At 56.9% G+C, this 15,611-nt stretch overlaps 1 protein-coding gene across 6 annotated transcripts; it reads left to right on the top strand.

Moving 5' to 3' along the window:
• Positions 1 to 7,542: 7,542 nt before the first annotated feature.
• Positions 7,543 to 14,553, top strand: SLC39A13 (solute carrier family 39 member 13). Of its 6 annotated transcripts, none has more exons than XM_044259282.1 (10): positions 7,543 to 7,759; positions 8,615 to 8,923; positions 10,527 to 10,640; positions 10,865 to 11,004; positions 11,391 to 11,495; positions 11,611 to 11,700; positions 12,444 to 12,494; positions 12,806 to 12,934; positions 13,121 to 13,220; positions 13,339 to 13,430. In XM_044259282.1, the coding sequence occupies exons 2-9, from the start codon at positions 8,623 to 8,625 to the stop codon at positions 13,181 to 13,183; spliced, it is 993 nt and encodes a 330-aa protein (XP_044115217.1). In that variant the 5' UTR covers positions 7,543 to 7,759; positions 8,615 to 8,622; the 3' UTR covers positions 13,184 to 13,220; positions 13,339 to 13,430. The 6 variants fall into 6 exon arrangements, with proteins under 6 accessions (XP_044115217.1, XP_044115219.1, XP_044115213.1 ...); XM_044259284.1 differs by having other exon boundaries at positions 7,544 to 7,759; positions 10,880 to 11,004; XM_044259278.1 differs by lacking the exon at positions 7,543 to 7,759 and having other exon boundaries at positions 12,806 to 12,938; positions 13,339 to 14,553.
• The last annotated feature ends 1,058 nt before the right edge of the window (positions 14,554 to 15,611 follow it).

Consider the following 15,611-nt stretch of genomic DNA (forward strand, 5'->3'; position numbering starts at 1 on the left):
GCTTATCTGCTCGGGCAGCTTCCGCCCCCCCAGCCCAGCCCTCCGCCGCAAGCCGGGCCCCCGCCCCCTGCCTCCGGAGCGCCCGCCGGGTGGCGGGGAGGAGCCCTCCCCCGTCGCCCGCCCCCAGGGAGCACCGAACTGCAGCGGGCCGCTGCCCGGCCGAGCGGAGAGGAGCCCGGCCCCCAGGTGAGGAGCCGGAAGCGATCAATAATGCCGGGGCGGGGGGAGACTGGGGGAACGGGGGGGGGCGCGGGGGGCACCGGCGCGGGGAGGCCTCCTGGCTCCAGCCCGCCGCCCTGGCCTCCCCTAACCCACGATGGGAGGGGGGCCGCGAGGGTAGAGGAGCGGGCTTCCCCAAAGCCGCGGGAGCAGGAGGAGCGGCGGGGCGGGGGCGGTCTACGCAGGTTTCTAAGGGACTGGAGCCCCCCACCCACACGCACGCGCGCGCGCACTGGCAACGCCCACGGGCGCCCCTGGCACAGATGTGGGAGGGAAGAGAGAAGTGGAGACACCTTGGAGAAAGTGAAAAGCCAGCCACAAAACAAAACAAAACAAAAAAAAAACAAGAACAAAAACGGGAGGAGACGCCGGCCACGTGCGACCGGCAAAGTTCAAGCATCACAAATACATAAAGAACTTTTGGAAGCCCACGAGGTGGGGTGGGGGGGAGGAGAAACAGGGAATCCGTCAGAAAAATTGCTAAAAGACCTGAACGGGCATTTTTAAGAAGAGGAAGCACACGTGTTCGGTGACCGTCTGAGGGATGCTCCTGCTCATTGGTGTTGAAGGAACCACAAGGACGACCAGGGTGAGATGCTCTTTGACACCACTGGGAGGGCTTAAACGACCCAGCCGGGCAGCACCAAGTGTTGGAGAGGTGATGGAGCCGCGCAGTCTCGGGGGTATTGCTAGTCAGCGGCTTTGTAACCACTAGAGAGAACAATCTGGCCTTATCTTATAAAGCGGAGGCCCAGCAGATCCATACCCCACCCCACCCCACCCCAGGCATAAAAGAGAGACCTTGGCAGGTGCTCCAAGAAACCCTGGGCTAGAACGTTCAAAGCTGCCCCCCCCTTTTAAATTAACACATAATGTATTATTGGTTTCAGGGGTACAGATTTGTGATTCATCAGTCTAGCACAATTCACAGGGCTCACCATACGTTCCCCAGTGTCCATCATCCAGCGACCCCCCACCACAGCAATCCTCAGTTTGTTTCCTGAGATTAAAAGTCTCTCATGGTTTGTCTCCCTCTCTGATTTCGTCTTGTTTCATTTTTTCCCTATAGCAAAAGTCTCAAAGTCACCCAAAAGTCCACCAACAAGAGATTGGGCAAATAAATTCCAGTGGATCCGTCCACACATGGTTCAGCAGTTCCAAATGAACCAATTTCACGTAATAACATGAATGAATCTTACTTGATTCATTGGCTTGAGTGAAAAAGCCAGTCCCAGAAAACAAATACTTGCCCTTCCTGTGAAGTTCAAAATCCAGCCAAACCGTATCTCTACAAATAGCAAGGTTGGTTCCTTCCTTCTAATACTTTTGTTATTAGGAGATGACAGAAGACTTAAGAGTAAGTCTGAGAATTCAGGAAAACCGGTAGAAAAAAAAAAATTAGTTGGTTTACCAGGTATCAAGGCAATATGTAAAAATAATTTGCCTTCCCGTGGGCTATCAATAAATCATCCAGAATGTAATACGTATTATCCTATTCAAAATAGCTGCAAAAATATAAGATACTTTAAAGCAAATATTAATAATTATGCAGGTCCTCAATGAAAACAATTGTAAAACTCACTGAATAATGTAAAAGAGAACCTTGTAACAACTTTTATTTTTCTTAGTTTTAAAAAAGAGCCAAATGGAGCCTGAGCAGAGCGTGTGACTCTTGATCTTGGAGTTGTACAATCAAATTCCACATTGGATGTAAAGATTACTTAAAAATATAATCTTTAGGGTGCCTGTGTGGCTCAGTTGTTAAATGTCTGCCTTTGACTGGGGTCATGATCCCATGGTTCTGGGCTCAGAGGGAAGCCTGCCTCTCCCTCTCCCACACCCCCCGCTTGTGTTCCCTCTCTTGCTGTGTCTCTCTCTGTCAAATAAATAAATAAAATCTTAAAAATAAATAAATAAGTAAATAAATTCTTTAAAAATCAATCAATCAATAAGCCAAACTTGTCTTTCCTTCCAGAAGCCCACAGAGCAGGCGGGAATGCAGGAGACCGGACTAAGAACCCCAAAGACACACAACACTGAGGGCCTTCAACCTGGACAGATTCAGAAAGCTTCAGGGAGGAGCAGGCTTGTAAACGTGCTAGATTTCAATCAATAGACAACAGAAGGGGAAGAACATGCCAGGCCCACCAGGGGATGGGAAAGGGGTTGTAAAGGGGGTTATAAAGGCAGAGAGGCCGGACAGAAAGTAGTGAGGCTTGGCTGCGCATGGGCAGCCTGGGAAGGATTGCTAGGGGAAAGGGGGGTTGCTATGGAGTTGCTGGGGCCTCATCTGGCCAGGGCTCAGGATTCGGAGGAGAGCTAAGGCTACTCTAGGAAGAATGACTTGAGAGAGGGTTAAGGTCAGGGGTACCCCAGAGGGAGGCTTGGTATGGAGAGGTGGAGCCTGAGTCCATTGTAAGAGCATCCTCACTTCAGCTGTGACCTTGGGCAGGGTGATCCCGGCCCTGAACCTCAGATGCCTTTTTACAGAGGTTGCTGCCCGCCAGTGGACTCCATGGAAAGCCCTGAGAAGGAGGCCCACATTCTGGAAGCAGAGAAAATGTGCATCAACCCCCCAGCCTAGGGCATCTAGCACTGCACTCCTGGAGGAGGGGTAAGGTTGTCATAACATTGGCAATGCCCGGCCGTGATGGTCTTGCAGTGACCGGCTCCTCCTCAGGCCCGGGCCCAGGGGCAATCCTACCTTCTGGAAATAGAGGGATGAGACCTGGTGGCTGAAAAAGCCCCCACTAAAGAGACCAGAGCCAAGAAGAATGTGTTAAATTCAGACCCAGCGAAGTTAGAGAAATGGGTCTGCAGCCCCCCCCACCCCAGTCAGACGTCTCCCTGCTACTCATATCCAAGCCCTGTCTAGGCTCATCTGGCCTGCTAAAGCTTTTCTGCTCAGTGCCTCAACCCAGAATGTCCCTGAGGCCCCCACACTGCTTGATAAATGCATTGGAAAACGCTCATCTGTGCTCAGCAAGGAGAGGAGAGAGGATGGTCCCCATCTTGTGTCTCTAATGTATCTGTCCATTGCTGTAGCATTTTCTTTTTCTTTTTCTTTTCCTTTTTTTTAGAGGGGTGGGAGGGGCAGAAGGAGAGAGAGAGAGAGAGCATTCGAAGCAGGCTCCACACCTAGCGCAGAGCCCCACTTAGGGCTCCATCTCATGACCCTGAGATCATGACCTGAGCTGAAATCAAGAGTCAGATCCTTAACCAACTGAGCCATCTAGGTGCCCCTGTAACATTTTCTTTTCTTTTTTTCCCTAACATTTTCTTTATACCCACGTATTCACACATATAAATAAGAACAACATCTAAGCCCCAAGTAGAACTTCTCATACGCCAGGCATAGTTCTAAGTGCTCTGTATGTATTCATTCATTTACTCCTCACAACAATCTGATACAGTAATTCATTTTACAGATGAGGAAACTGAGGCATAGGAAGTCAAGCAATTCTTTTAAAAGAGATTTATTTATTTGAGAGAGAGAGAGAGAGAGCTTGTGCGCACATGTGCACATGCATGAGCAGGGGGAGAGGCAGAGAGGGAGGGAGAGAAAAGGGGAAAAAAATCTGAAGCAGACTCTTAGCTGAGCATGGAGCCCAATGTGGGGCTCAATCTCACGACCCTGAGATCATGACCTAAGCCAAAACCCACTCAGACCCTCCACCGACTAAGCCACCCAAATGCCCCAGGAAGTCAAATAATTTGCTCCAGGAAGTCTGGTGCCAGAATCTGATTGTCTTAACAAAAAAGCTAGGAGGCCATAAGATACACACACACATATGAGATTTTACATACACACAAATTTAATTTATATATAAATTTGCATAATTATGTAAATGTGATTATATTCATATTTTAAATTTTTCCTTTAAAATTTTCTCCCACCCCAGGTGCCTGGGTGGCTCAGGCGGTTAAGCGTCTGCCTTTGGCTCAAGTCATGATCCTGGGTCCTGGGATAGAGTCCCATGTCAGGCTCTCTGCTCGGCAGGTAGTCTGCTTCTCCTTTTCCTCCCCACTCTTGCTCTCTGTCTGTCACTATCTCTGTCTCTCTCAAATAAATAAAACCTTTTAAAAAAATAAACATTTTTCCTCCCCCAACCATGGAATCCATCTTATCACCCAATGTATGATTTTCTATATCTTTTATTTATACTTACGTACTTATTTATACTTATATATACTGATACCTGTAATCACATGTACTTATACATGGTTTCTTTTGTCATTTTTTTAAAAAAGATTATTTATTTCTTTATTTGACAGAGAGAAATCACAAGTAGATGGAGAGGCAGGCAGAGAGAGAGAGAGAGAGGGAAGCAGGCTCCCTGCTGAGCAGAGAGCACGATGTGGGACTCGATCCCAGGACCCTGAGATCATGACCTGAGCCAAAGGCAGCGGCTTAACCCACTGAGCCACCCAGGCGCCCCTGTCATTTTTTTTTAAGTAGGCTTCATGCCCAATGTGGAGCCCAATGTGGGACTTGAACTCACAACCCTTAGATCAAGACCAGAGCTAAGATCAAGAGCCAAACACTCAACTGACTGAGCCAACCAGACACCCCCTTTTTGTTATTGTTTTAAAATAATAGATTGGGGCACCTGGATGGCTCAGTCGGTTGGGTGTCTGCCTTCAGCTGAGGTCATGATCACAGGGTCCTGGGATGGAGTCCCACATCTGCTCTGCAGGGAGCCTGCTCTCTCTCTCTCTGTCTACCCCTCTGCCTACTTGTGCTCTCTCTCTCTCTTTCTCTGTCAAATAAATAAATAAAAATTTTAAAAAAGTTTTTATTTATTTATTTATTTATTTATTTGACTGGTAGAGATCACAAGTAGGCAGAGAGAGAGAGAGGGAAGCAGGCTCCCCACTGAGCAGAGAGCCCGATGTGGGGCTCGATCCCAGGACCCCAAGATCATGACCTGAGCTGAAGGCAGCGTCTTAACCCACGGAGCCACCCAGGCACCCCAATAAATAAAATATTTTTTAAAGATAGTAGATCATATTAAATAAATCATTTCTGCACATTTCTTTTCTCATTCATCTTGACTTGGAAGCCCCTGGCAGATCTAATTCACTGTTCCTAACAGCCACACACCAGGCCACCCACCACGTCTTCCTTTCTGGTCCTCCCTGCTCGAGGTCCTCTTCTAGAGCCCCCCGATGTGCCCCTTTCTTGACTCCATTAGGGAATGTGACGGTGGAAATTCCAGGGCAGGTGAGAGGAAAGGACAGTGAGAAGACAGTCAGTGACATTTCAGGCTGGGTCTTGCCTACCCTCTTGTGGTGGCCCGCAGCCCTCAGCCCCCAGCCCCCAGCCCCCAGCCCCCAGAGGCAGGAATGCTGACTGTGTTATTGTGAAATCATTTGTATATTGTGAAGTGCTTTACATCCCATGGAGTGATTTGCATACAGGGTTGGAGGGGTAGCATCTTTGAGATCCCAGAGCAGTATCCCTGATTGTCTTCCTCCTTTTGCAAAGGAACCAACCCAGGGCTTCCACTTCAGAATGCTTCAAGCCCAGGAGGGCGTTCTGGCAGACCTATGGGCCAGGTGTGCTGAGGCAGACATGAAGCTTCCAGAGGAAAGCTGATCCCACCTGGAGGGACTTGGGTGGGGCGGTCTAAGAAGGGCAGACACTGGAGTGTGAAGTGGAACAGGGAAGCAGGTGCAGTATGTGAGAGCCTAGGGTGCCCGCAGAGCCCCCAGGAGGCGAGAGGAACCCAGGACAGTTGAAGGGAGCAGGGAGCTACCATGGGAGACACAGGAAGGTCAGAGGCTTGGAGACTCCCATCCCGAGGCAATCTCTGCCCAAGTCCCCACATACCCCATCCTGAATATTATACAGTCTTGCCTGATTTCCAGAGAAAGATGCAAAATGGAACCTCCAAGTCAGACTCCCACCCCCTAAAAGTGACAGGTGCTGTCACGTGCTCTGGGTTCAGGGACACCCAGATTCAAACATGGCTCTGTCCTCTGTGCCACTGTGTGGCCCTGGGCTAACGGTACGCCTCTCAGTGGGATCAAAGGATTCAGCGAGACAGTGCAAACGGAGTGAATGGCACATAGTAGTGCTCGGTAAATAATGCTACTGTTTGCTGCCCTAGTCTGAGGTCAGGCCTAGCTTCCTCCTGCTAAGGAAAGCCCGAGCGAGAGCTCCCCCAGGTTTGGGGTTCCGAGCAGCAGTGTCAAGACACCATGCATTGGACCCCAAAGGGTTACAAGCCCTGGAGACAAAGGCCTGAGGTTCCCAGTGAAAAACCAAAGCACAAAAATAATTCGATGAGTAAGAATAAAATTCCCTCTTCTGAGGTTCCCGGGGCCAGGCCCCTCCCTGCGGCAGGCACTTCCCCTTTCCCTTGCTCATGGAGGAGCCCGGCGGGTTGACTCAGAGCTGGAGCGCTCAAGCCAGGAAGCCACCCGAACCCGGCCGGCATCCGAGCGCGCCCCCGTGCGGCCGCGGGCGGAACTGCGGCCCGAGAGAGGAAGCGGCGGCCAGACCCGCAAGCCCAGCCACCCAGCCGCTCGCGGTCCCTGCGGGACCGCCGCCCCCGCCCTCCCCAGAGGGGCTGAGCGCCTTGCCTCTGGGGCTCCCACTTCCGCCCGGCCCTCCGCACCGCCCCGCGGCCGCCCGGGCGGAAGTGCGCTGGCCTCCCGGGTCCCCCACGGCCGAGAGGCGGAAGCGCGCTGCGACCGCCGCTCCCCTCCGACCCCGCGGCGCGCGGCGCGTCGGGTTCCGGACAGGTCCCGTGTGACGTGGCCGCGCGCCGGGGGCGGCTCCGGGCTGGGGGCCGGGAGGCCGAGTCGGGCGGGGCAGACCCGGGGCGGGGCGCGGCGCCGCTGCTGGATGGCCGGGGCCGCCCGGAGCGCCGCCGCCGCCGCCGCCGCACGGTGAGTGACCGCCCGACCCTCGGGGGCCCGCGCCCGGACCGATCCCCCCGGCCCCCAGCCCCGCCGGCCCCGGACAGACCCGGGTCTCTGGCCCCCCTTCTGGCCCAGAGCTGAGGAGTTCAACTTCCTTGGGCTCCTCTTCTCCCCAGTCGCCCCGCACGTCGCTGCCCATCGCTCCCTCGTTTTCCCCCTCCGCGTCCATCTCCCACTCTCTCTGGCTTGCTCACTCCTGACTTTCTCTTGCTTTCTCCTTTCCCTCCCCTCTCTCACTCTCCGTACCCTCTTCCCCTCTCCCCAGACTGCGGTCCCCGCACCTCTGCGGGCATCGCCTTGGCCTCCAAGTCTGATCCGGCCCAGTCCTGCTTTTGGTCCCCGGGGAGCCCCAGCGGGGTTCGTCAGGGTCTCCCGTAAAGGCCAGGAGGTCCTGGACGCGGGCATCCCTCCCACCTCCATCAGGGGATGAGGAAACTGAGGCAGGGACACGCTGGCTCAAGGTCACGGCCAGATGAGGCAGGGCAGACCACATTTAAATCTCATGCCCGAGTTTCCAGATTGAACTTCTCTGTTGGTTGACTCACATCGCGGTCCTGTGATCCAGCGGCTGGGAACCTTCCTGCCACCCGTGTCCCAGGCTGCCTGCAGTGTAAGGAGGGTCTTCCCGAGCTGCCCCCATTGCCAGGCCAGGTCACCTGCCTTAGCAAACTCTTCTCATCTTCACAGCCTGTGGGGGAGGCAGTTCTCCCACCTTACAGACTAGAAAACTGAGGCCTAGAGAGGAAACTGAGGCCTAGAGAGGAAACTGAGGCCCAGAGAGGGCTTCGGGGACTTGCCCACGCTCAAAGAGCTGTAGGTGCAGAGTAGAGTTTGGGCCCCATCTCCAAAGCCCGTGCTCTGCACATCTGTGAGGCAGCTTCCCACTGAAGGATCCTTCTCTTCAGTTCTGCCTCCTGTCTGTCTGTCTGCCTCCTGTCCTGTCTCCTGGAGACAGTGGGCTCACGGCCGAGGAAGAAGCTCTGATGGTTCTGCTCTAGCTCCGCTGCTTGCTTTCCCTGCCCGCACCATCCAGTGTTGCCCATCAGGCTAGACAGTGGCAGCCCCCGTCCCCTGGGTGTCCTCACTGGAGCACATCCTGGCGGCAGAGCCTCCCCTGGCAGCTAGAGACACCCGACTGGGCTGGGCCTGCCGGTGGCTGAAGGGAACCCAGCCAGCACCTCACCCCGTCATTAGGGAAAGTTTAGCCCCAGGCAGACACGCTGACACACAGTCTGGAGCAGGCTCAGGAGGAAAAAATGTGTGGTCCTCGGGAGTGGGGTGTGGAAGAGTAGAGCCCCTTTGCTCTGTGCACCCATCACTGCGGTCCTCAGAGGCCCTGGGCAAGGCAGGCAGGAGAGTGGATGCTGTGGCTGCTTGTCTGGGGGGAGGGTTAAGATGCCACGTTTGCTGAGCAGGTGTGTGGCCAGGGGTGGCAGCTCACGTAAGAGGCCTTTGTGTTTTTCAGCACGTGGCATGCCTGGATGTCCCTGTCCTGGCGGTGGCATGGCGGGCCAGAGGCTCCTCTTCTTCACTGCTCTTGCCCTAGAGCTCCTGGGAGGGGCTGGGGGTTCCCAACCGGCCCTCCGGAGCCGGGGGCCTGCAGCTGCCTGTCGCCTGGACAACAAGGAAAGCGAATCCTGGGGGGCCTTGCTGAGCGGGGAGAGGCTGGACACCTGGATCTGCTCCCTCCTGGGCTCCCTTATGGTGGGGCTCAGTGGGGTCTTCCCACTGCTGGTGATTCCCTTGGAGATGGGGACAATGCTGCGCTCAGAAGGTAGGTGACCCTCCTCTGGTGCCCGAGGCAGCCAGCGGCGTGGAAAACAGGGCTGCTCTTCCCGGGAGAGCGGGGTCGCACATCGCAGGACGCAGCCTTCTGGAGTGGAGGGCAGGGACAGAGCACACAGTTTCCCACCTTGTTGAGACCAGGGTGGACCAGGCTCATTTGTTCCTTCATTTCTGTATTTATTTGTTCTCAAAGAATAAAAGTCGGCAAACATTCACCAAGAAACAATATAGATTGTGGTTGGAAACATGGGTGCCAGGCCCCTTGGGTTCCATGCCTGGCTCTGCCACTCACCAGCTGACTGGCATTGGGCAAGTTACTTCACTTTACGCTCCCAGCCTTAAAAATGGGGATCATACTGGTACCTGCCTCATACGTGCTACTGGGGAGAGGAGGCTGGAGCACTTAGAAGGCTGCCTGGTGCTGGGGGAAGGGCGGCAGCTCCGAAGGCCCGGGGCTGCCCGTGTGCTGGAACAGAGCCCTGCCTCGCCATTAGTGCAGAAAAGCCTTTCCACCGAGGCCCCTGGGTCAGCCTTCCTGGAATACATGCGAGGCTGGTGGTGCCCCCCTCTGGGGAGGGGACCTGGGGGGTGAGGGGGTTTGCCCAGGCCAGGGCAAAGGCTCCTTTTTTGCACTGCAGATGTGTCTGTGCACTGATGGGGCACAAATGACATGTCATAATGAAAACTAAAGACTGGATGGGTATCTCCTAAAAATGCAGGTGCCTGCTGCCCCTCCCAGGAGTGCAGCGTAGCAGGTCTGGCCCCGGGCTCCAGGAATCTGGTGTTTCTGCCGCCTGCTAGGCTGGGGAACTGTTTGTTCAGCAGATGGTTATGAGCACATCTGTGGCCCACGGCAGGTTGAGGGCTGGCGCTACAGCCCTCGTGGGGCCTGCCAACATGGCCTGTGCATCATCCCAACCCCTCTTAGAGTGCTCCTGCGAGGTCAGCCGCGGGCGGTTAGCTCCATTTCACAAATGGGGAAACAAAGGCACCAAGGAGTTCTTTGACCAGGCTGAGGTCACACAACCTGGAAGTGGCAGCTTCCCCTGGGATCCCACTGAACCACCCAAGCGGCCTCTGCCTTCTGCACCCATTTCTCTGGATAGCCTCCTTCACGCACTTCCAACTCTTGATGCTGCAAGTCTGCAAAAGTCCCCCAGTCTCTGCCACCTTTCTGAGAGTAACAGCGGCTGAGAAGAGAAACACTCCCCCTAAAAAGGGCTTGCTGTGTGTATTGTCATTTAATTCCCATAAAGTCCCTATCATATAACAATCATCCTGGGTTTAGAGATGGGGAAACTGAGTCCCAGAAGTAATCTGCTCCCAAGCCCTGTCTCTTAACTACGAAGCCGCAGTGGTTCCACAGCCGTCCAGCGGGCTGTGATGTATTTCCTGCTGAGCACCCAGCTGGTGCTGGGCCTGGGGTGATGGGGGTGATCCAGGAAGGGCCGCAGGCCAAGTCCAGCCTTCTGGAAGCTTGCAGTCTGGTTGGAAAAACACAGCGCCCAGTAAGCTGGGTGGGGCAGAGGTCTGCCCAGGGGCTCTGGTAGGCCAGCTCGCAAGCCCCACATCTCCACATCTCCCTTTTGTAGCTGGGGCCCGCCGCCTGAAGCAGCTGCTCAGCTTTGCCTTGGGGGGACTTTTGGGCAATGTGTTTCTCCACCTGCTGCCCGAGGCATGGGCCTACACATGCAGTGCCAGCCCTGGTGAGTGAGGCCACAGTCAGGGGGCAGGAGGGCAGACGGAGCTGGTGCCCACGCCTAAGGTTGGCCTAGGCCCTCCTGCTCCGCCAGAATGACAGGGAGGGGGGATCTGGGGCCCACCTTCCCCACCAGCCAGTCCTGTCCCACTTCCCCTGTCACTGCCCCTGACGAGGTCCCATTCCAAATGGCCCCCCCTTCTGTGGCCCTGGCTTGGCCTGGCCTGTCAGTGCTGCCCCCTGCAGGTGGTGAGGGCCAGAGCCTGCAGCAGCAACAGCAGCTGGGACTGTGGGTCATTGCTGGCTTCCTGACCTTTCTGGCATTGGAGAAGATGTTCCTGGACAGCAAGGAGAAGGAGGGGACCAGCCAGGTGAGCCCCAAACCCCGGGGCTTGGACAGGTCAGCCTCTGTTATGTGGTGGTGTGGGAACCTGGAGACCCAGGTTCTGAGTTGAACCCTGAAAAGAGGGTCTCTTCCCCATTCCCTTGGGGCTCTGGGAGGCCAGGCCAACTGGGAAGATCCGGGGAGTGATGATGTTGGCGCCTGCTGTGGCTTGTTCTCGTAAACTGGGAGCGACAGCAGCGTGGAAGGTGGTCAGTTGAGTCGGGGCACACAGCTGACTGGGCAAGAGAGAAGTCTAGCCAGGCTGAAGTACTGTTCCCTGCCTGTCTCTCCATCTCTCACTCCCCTCCTGTGTCTACCCTGACCGAGTGGGGGAACATCTAATGCCCCTCTCCCTCCTTCTCCTGGCCCTAGGCCCCCAGCAAAGACCCCGCTGCTGCTGCCGTGCTCAGTGGAGGCCACTCTCTGGCCCAGCCGGCTGCAGAGCCCGGCGTGAGTGCCGTGGTCCGGACCATCAAAGTGAGTGGCCCACTCAGGGCCCCTTCCTCCTGCAGCGGTTCCCCACCCCCCAACTGGCAGGCCCAGCCGAACCCTGCCCGCCTGGGTCAGCCTGGCTTCCTCTTCCCTTGCGCAGGTCAGTGGCTATCTCAACCTGCTGGCCAACACCATAGACAACTTCACTCACGGGCTGGCTGTAGCTGCCAGCTTCCTTGTGAGCAAGAAGGTGAGTAGGGGTAGGGAGAGGTGGGCCCCACGCATTTCTGGTGGGAATGATGGTGCCTGCATTAACCAGTTGGCTCGGCCTCCAAAACAGGTCTCCAGTCCGTGCACTTCCCACTCCATCACCAACACCCTCATCCAGGCCCTGAGGGCTGCACGTGGCTGCCTTCTGTCTGAGCCACTGGGCTGTTCTTGTTGCGAATGCTCCTTGTTGGGATTACATACCTCTGCCAAGCTGCTAGGCTTGGGCCCTGCCTGCTTCTAGATGCTTCTCACCCACTCCTTCCCTCTGCCCTCTCTGCCTCCTCTTGAGCCGGCCTCACTCTTTCCCCTCTCCTGACCTCCACCTCACACTATTTCGTCTGACTGGAATGTTCCCCCCCCCAGTCTTTGAAATCCTGGCTCCTTATCCTTCAGGCCTCTGCTGACTTGCACGTCCTCAGAGAGGCCTCTGCTAACCCCTCATCTAAATGAGGCCCCTGTCACTTGTTCCCATGCCACGTGGTCCATTTCTTCCCCCACAGCACCTGGCACTGTGTAATCTTGTGGTTCTTTGTGTGTTCATTCAGTCCTCGCCTCCCCCCTCCAGACTGTTAGCTCTGTGAAGACAGGTTCCTTGTCTGCTGTGTTTCTAGTAGCTGAACGGTATCCAGCCAGAGCACCCAGCAGAGTAAATATTTGTAGACTGAGTGGACAAGTGGGTGCCTGGCCCTCGGCCCAGAACCCCACAGACTCCCTTCCCTGCAGATTGGGCTCCTGACCACCATGGCCATCCTTCTGCACGAGATCCCCCATGAGGTGTGTGCCAGAGGGTTTCCATGGCGGCAGTGTGGGCGTGGGGCTTCGGAGAGGGATTTGGGCTGGGAAGCCCTGAGTGGCAGCCTTGCGGGGGGCTGGGCTTCGGAGGCCTAGAGCTGCTCAGCCCACCAGGCTGCAGCCACCATCTCAGCTGTGCTCCGGCCTCTGGGGCAGGGGGGGCAGGGAATGGGGTCCCAGCCTAGGGGATGCGGGCTGGGGGGCCCAGCAGCAGGGCTGGTGCAGGGGGCTCGGTGTGCAGGTCCGTACCCGACCCCCTGGGGCCCAGAGTGATCATCTGGACCTCCCCTCAGGTGGGCGACTTTGCCATCCTGCTCCGGGCCGGCTTTGACCGATGGAGCGCAGCCAAGCTGCAGCTCTCGACGGCACTGGGGGGCCTGCTGGGCGCCTGCTTCGCCATCTGTACGCAGTCCCCCAAGGGAGTAGGTACGGGCGTGGTGGGTGGCGGTGGCAGGTGGTGGTCAGCGGAGGGGCCCCAGCCAGAGGGCATAGCTGCCCCATCCCAGTGTCCAGGCCAGGATCCGCCCCAGGTCTCCCCTGTGGGAGTGGGTGTGGTGCACACAGCTCCCCTGGGCTCCCAGCCATCAGGACTTTTCCTTCCACTGCAGAAGAGACTGTGGCCTGGATCCTGCCCTTCACCTCTGGCGGCTTTCTCTACATCGCCCTGGTGAACGTGCTGCCTGACCTCTTGGAGGAAGATGACCCGTGGTGAGTGCCCCTTGCTGCCATCACTCACGGGGCCCCTGGGAGCTCGGGGTGGGGGCTGGTGCTTCCGGGCTGCGGCCCATCCTCAGCCCCAGCCTGAGCCTGGCCCCTTTCCCCGCAGGCGCTCCCTGCAGCAGGTGCTGCTGCTGTGCACGGGCATCGTGGTGATGGTGCTCTTCTCACTTTTCGTGGAGTGACCATCCCTGCCACCCCCCACACAGCAATAAGAGGCTCGGATTCACTCTGTGACCGTGTGTGAGGCAGAGGGCGAGTGCCTGAGCGCACCTCTGACCAGATGAGAGGGTGGTTTGCGTGCGTGCGTGTCTGTGACCGTGACCAGAGATGTGTGTGAGACCGACACTGTGATAGCGTGCTGCGCCCGGGGCCTGATCCCGGCGCCTGCCCCCAGCCGCGCTGTGGTCCTGTTACCCCGTCAGCCCGCACTTCCCGCAGTGAGCAGTGAGGAATAGCAGCCCTGGTCCCAGGTGGAGGCCTCTCTCAGCCAAGAAAGACCATAGGGGGAGTGAGAACAGCCCCAGGGGCCCAGGGCTTCGGGGAGCCCAAAGCCATCTCCTTCTGGAGCATTGGGGTTCCCGGCTTTCTACTCAGGCTCCGAGCCCTGGCAGCCTGAGGGCTGAGGGTGGGAAGCCTCTCTGCTGTGTCCCTTGTCCGGGCCCTTCCTTTGTCAGTTCTAAGGCCAAAGAAAGGAGAGGCAGGTGCTCGTGCAGCCCCTCGCCCCACTCAGCACTGACGGTCCTCCCAGCCTGGGATGGAGCTGGGAGATGCTTTCCAAGACCTTTTCCTCGTGGCTGCCAGCCCTGGGCCAGCTCCTGTTCCCCTAGTAAATGCTCCCTGGCAGCGCCAGCAGCTTTCACCACCTCCAGCTGCCAAACAGCAGCCTGCAGGGCAGTGAGCAGCCCTGAGCCACACAGGCCTCCTGGTTCAGCCCAGGGACTCTGGTGCCAGACCAGGGTGCAGACAGAGATACCCCAGGGGCAGGAAGAGTGGGCCGTAGCCGCCCCTCCCTGCCCAGGCCCTTTTCCCTGTCCCATTGCGGCTGAGGGTAGATTGGGGGAGGTGAGGGCTCCGCTCAGCACTCAGGAATGTGCTCTGGGAGAATGCTGAAGCCATAATCCCCAGCTATTTCCCTTGGCGGACACCCAGGTACTCAGCTGGCTCACTCCACAGCCAGGCTCAGCCCTGCTGCTCAACCATGGACGTTCTGAGAAGCGGCCATCAAGAGGGTCTGAATGGGTTTACAGCAGTTTTGCTGTGGGTCCGTTTCTATCTGTAAATAACTCTTCTATAGACAATGCAAATAAATATTATATACAAACTGGCCGCCTGTCTTCTGCACACCACAGTCCCTGGTCAGGCAGGGCTCTCCTGGGCTCCCCTTGCTCCAGCCAGGCTGGTGGCTGTGTGGGTCCCCACCCCCAGGCTCAGCTGGCCACCCTGCGCATCTGGTCATCCCCAGCCCCCCTCCAGCTCTTGTGCTTCACGCTCATCTGTGAACAGTTACCCTCACAGTGCTGCTCAGAACAGGGCACAGCCATTCGTGCCAAACCTGGCGTGTTAGCTCTGGAGCCCAGTCCCACAAGCTGGACACCGTGCCACCGTAGCCGACATCGCCCCCAGGGTGGTCGTCCTCTTTTTATAGACTTAAGAGCCAGGGGCTTCTCCCCAGCCTGTCCGAGTAAATGGAGGAAGGGAGGTCTATCCACCAAGTCATCTCCAGCTTTGCTTCAGTGAAATTAAAAAAGATCATGGGGTTCTTCTTACTCTACGGATTCTCACTTCCTCTGAATGTCAAGGCTGCTCCCCCACAGGGCTAGCCCAGGAAAGCGGGGAGGGAATAGTGGGATCCCACTGTGCTGAGTCAACCAGGCTGGCCAGCCGGCCTTCAGGAGCCCACAGGATAAGAACTGTCCATCGGTCTGTCCTGGAGCCCCACTCAGCGGCATGCTCAGCTGGGAGTGCCTGGCTCCGACCCGCCGGCTTGTCGGTGAAAAGGGAGCCACCCCACCTGGCTGTGACAGTCCAGGGTCTGGGAAGCCCAGGCCTGTTGGCGCCAAAGAAGGAATCTAGGGCTGTCCCCCACCCCCACCTCTCTGGGGTGGCACTGGGGCTCTTACCTATGTTGAGCCCTTCCAGGTGACAGGTACACAGGCAATCACAGGGCTCGGCCTGCCCAGGAGAGGCAGTGAGGCCATTTATGAAGAAGCTGGTGGGACGCAGGGACTGGGTTCACTGCAGTGCCATGGCCAGGAGGTGAATGCCCTGACTGGTCAGGCGGGGAACAGAGAACACAGAAGCAACAGCGGCCAGGTCTGTCCCCACCAAGGGGACAGAAACCAGAAGCTCTTGGAGGTTGTGCTGGGAGTGCCTTGGGCA

Source organism: Neovison vison, chromosome 7 (genome assembly GCF_020171115.1).
Source record: "Neovison vison isolate M4711 chromosome 7, ASM_NN_V1, whole genome shotgun sequence".
Taxonomy (NCBI): domain Eukaryota; kingdom Metazoa; phylum Chordata; class Mammalia; order Carnivora; family Mustelidae; genus Neogale; species Neogale vison.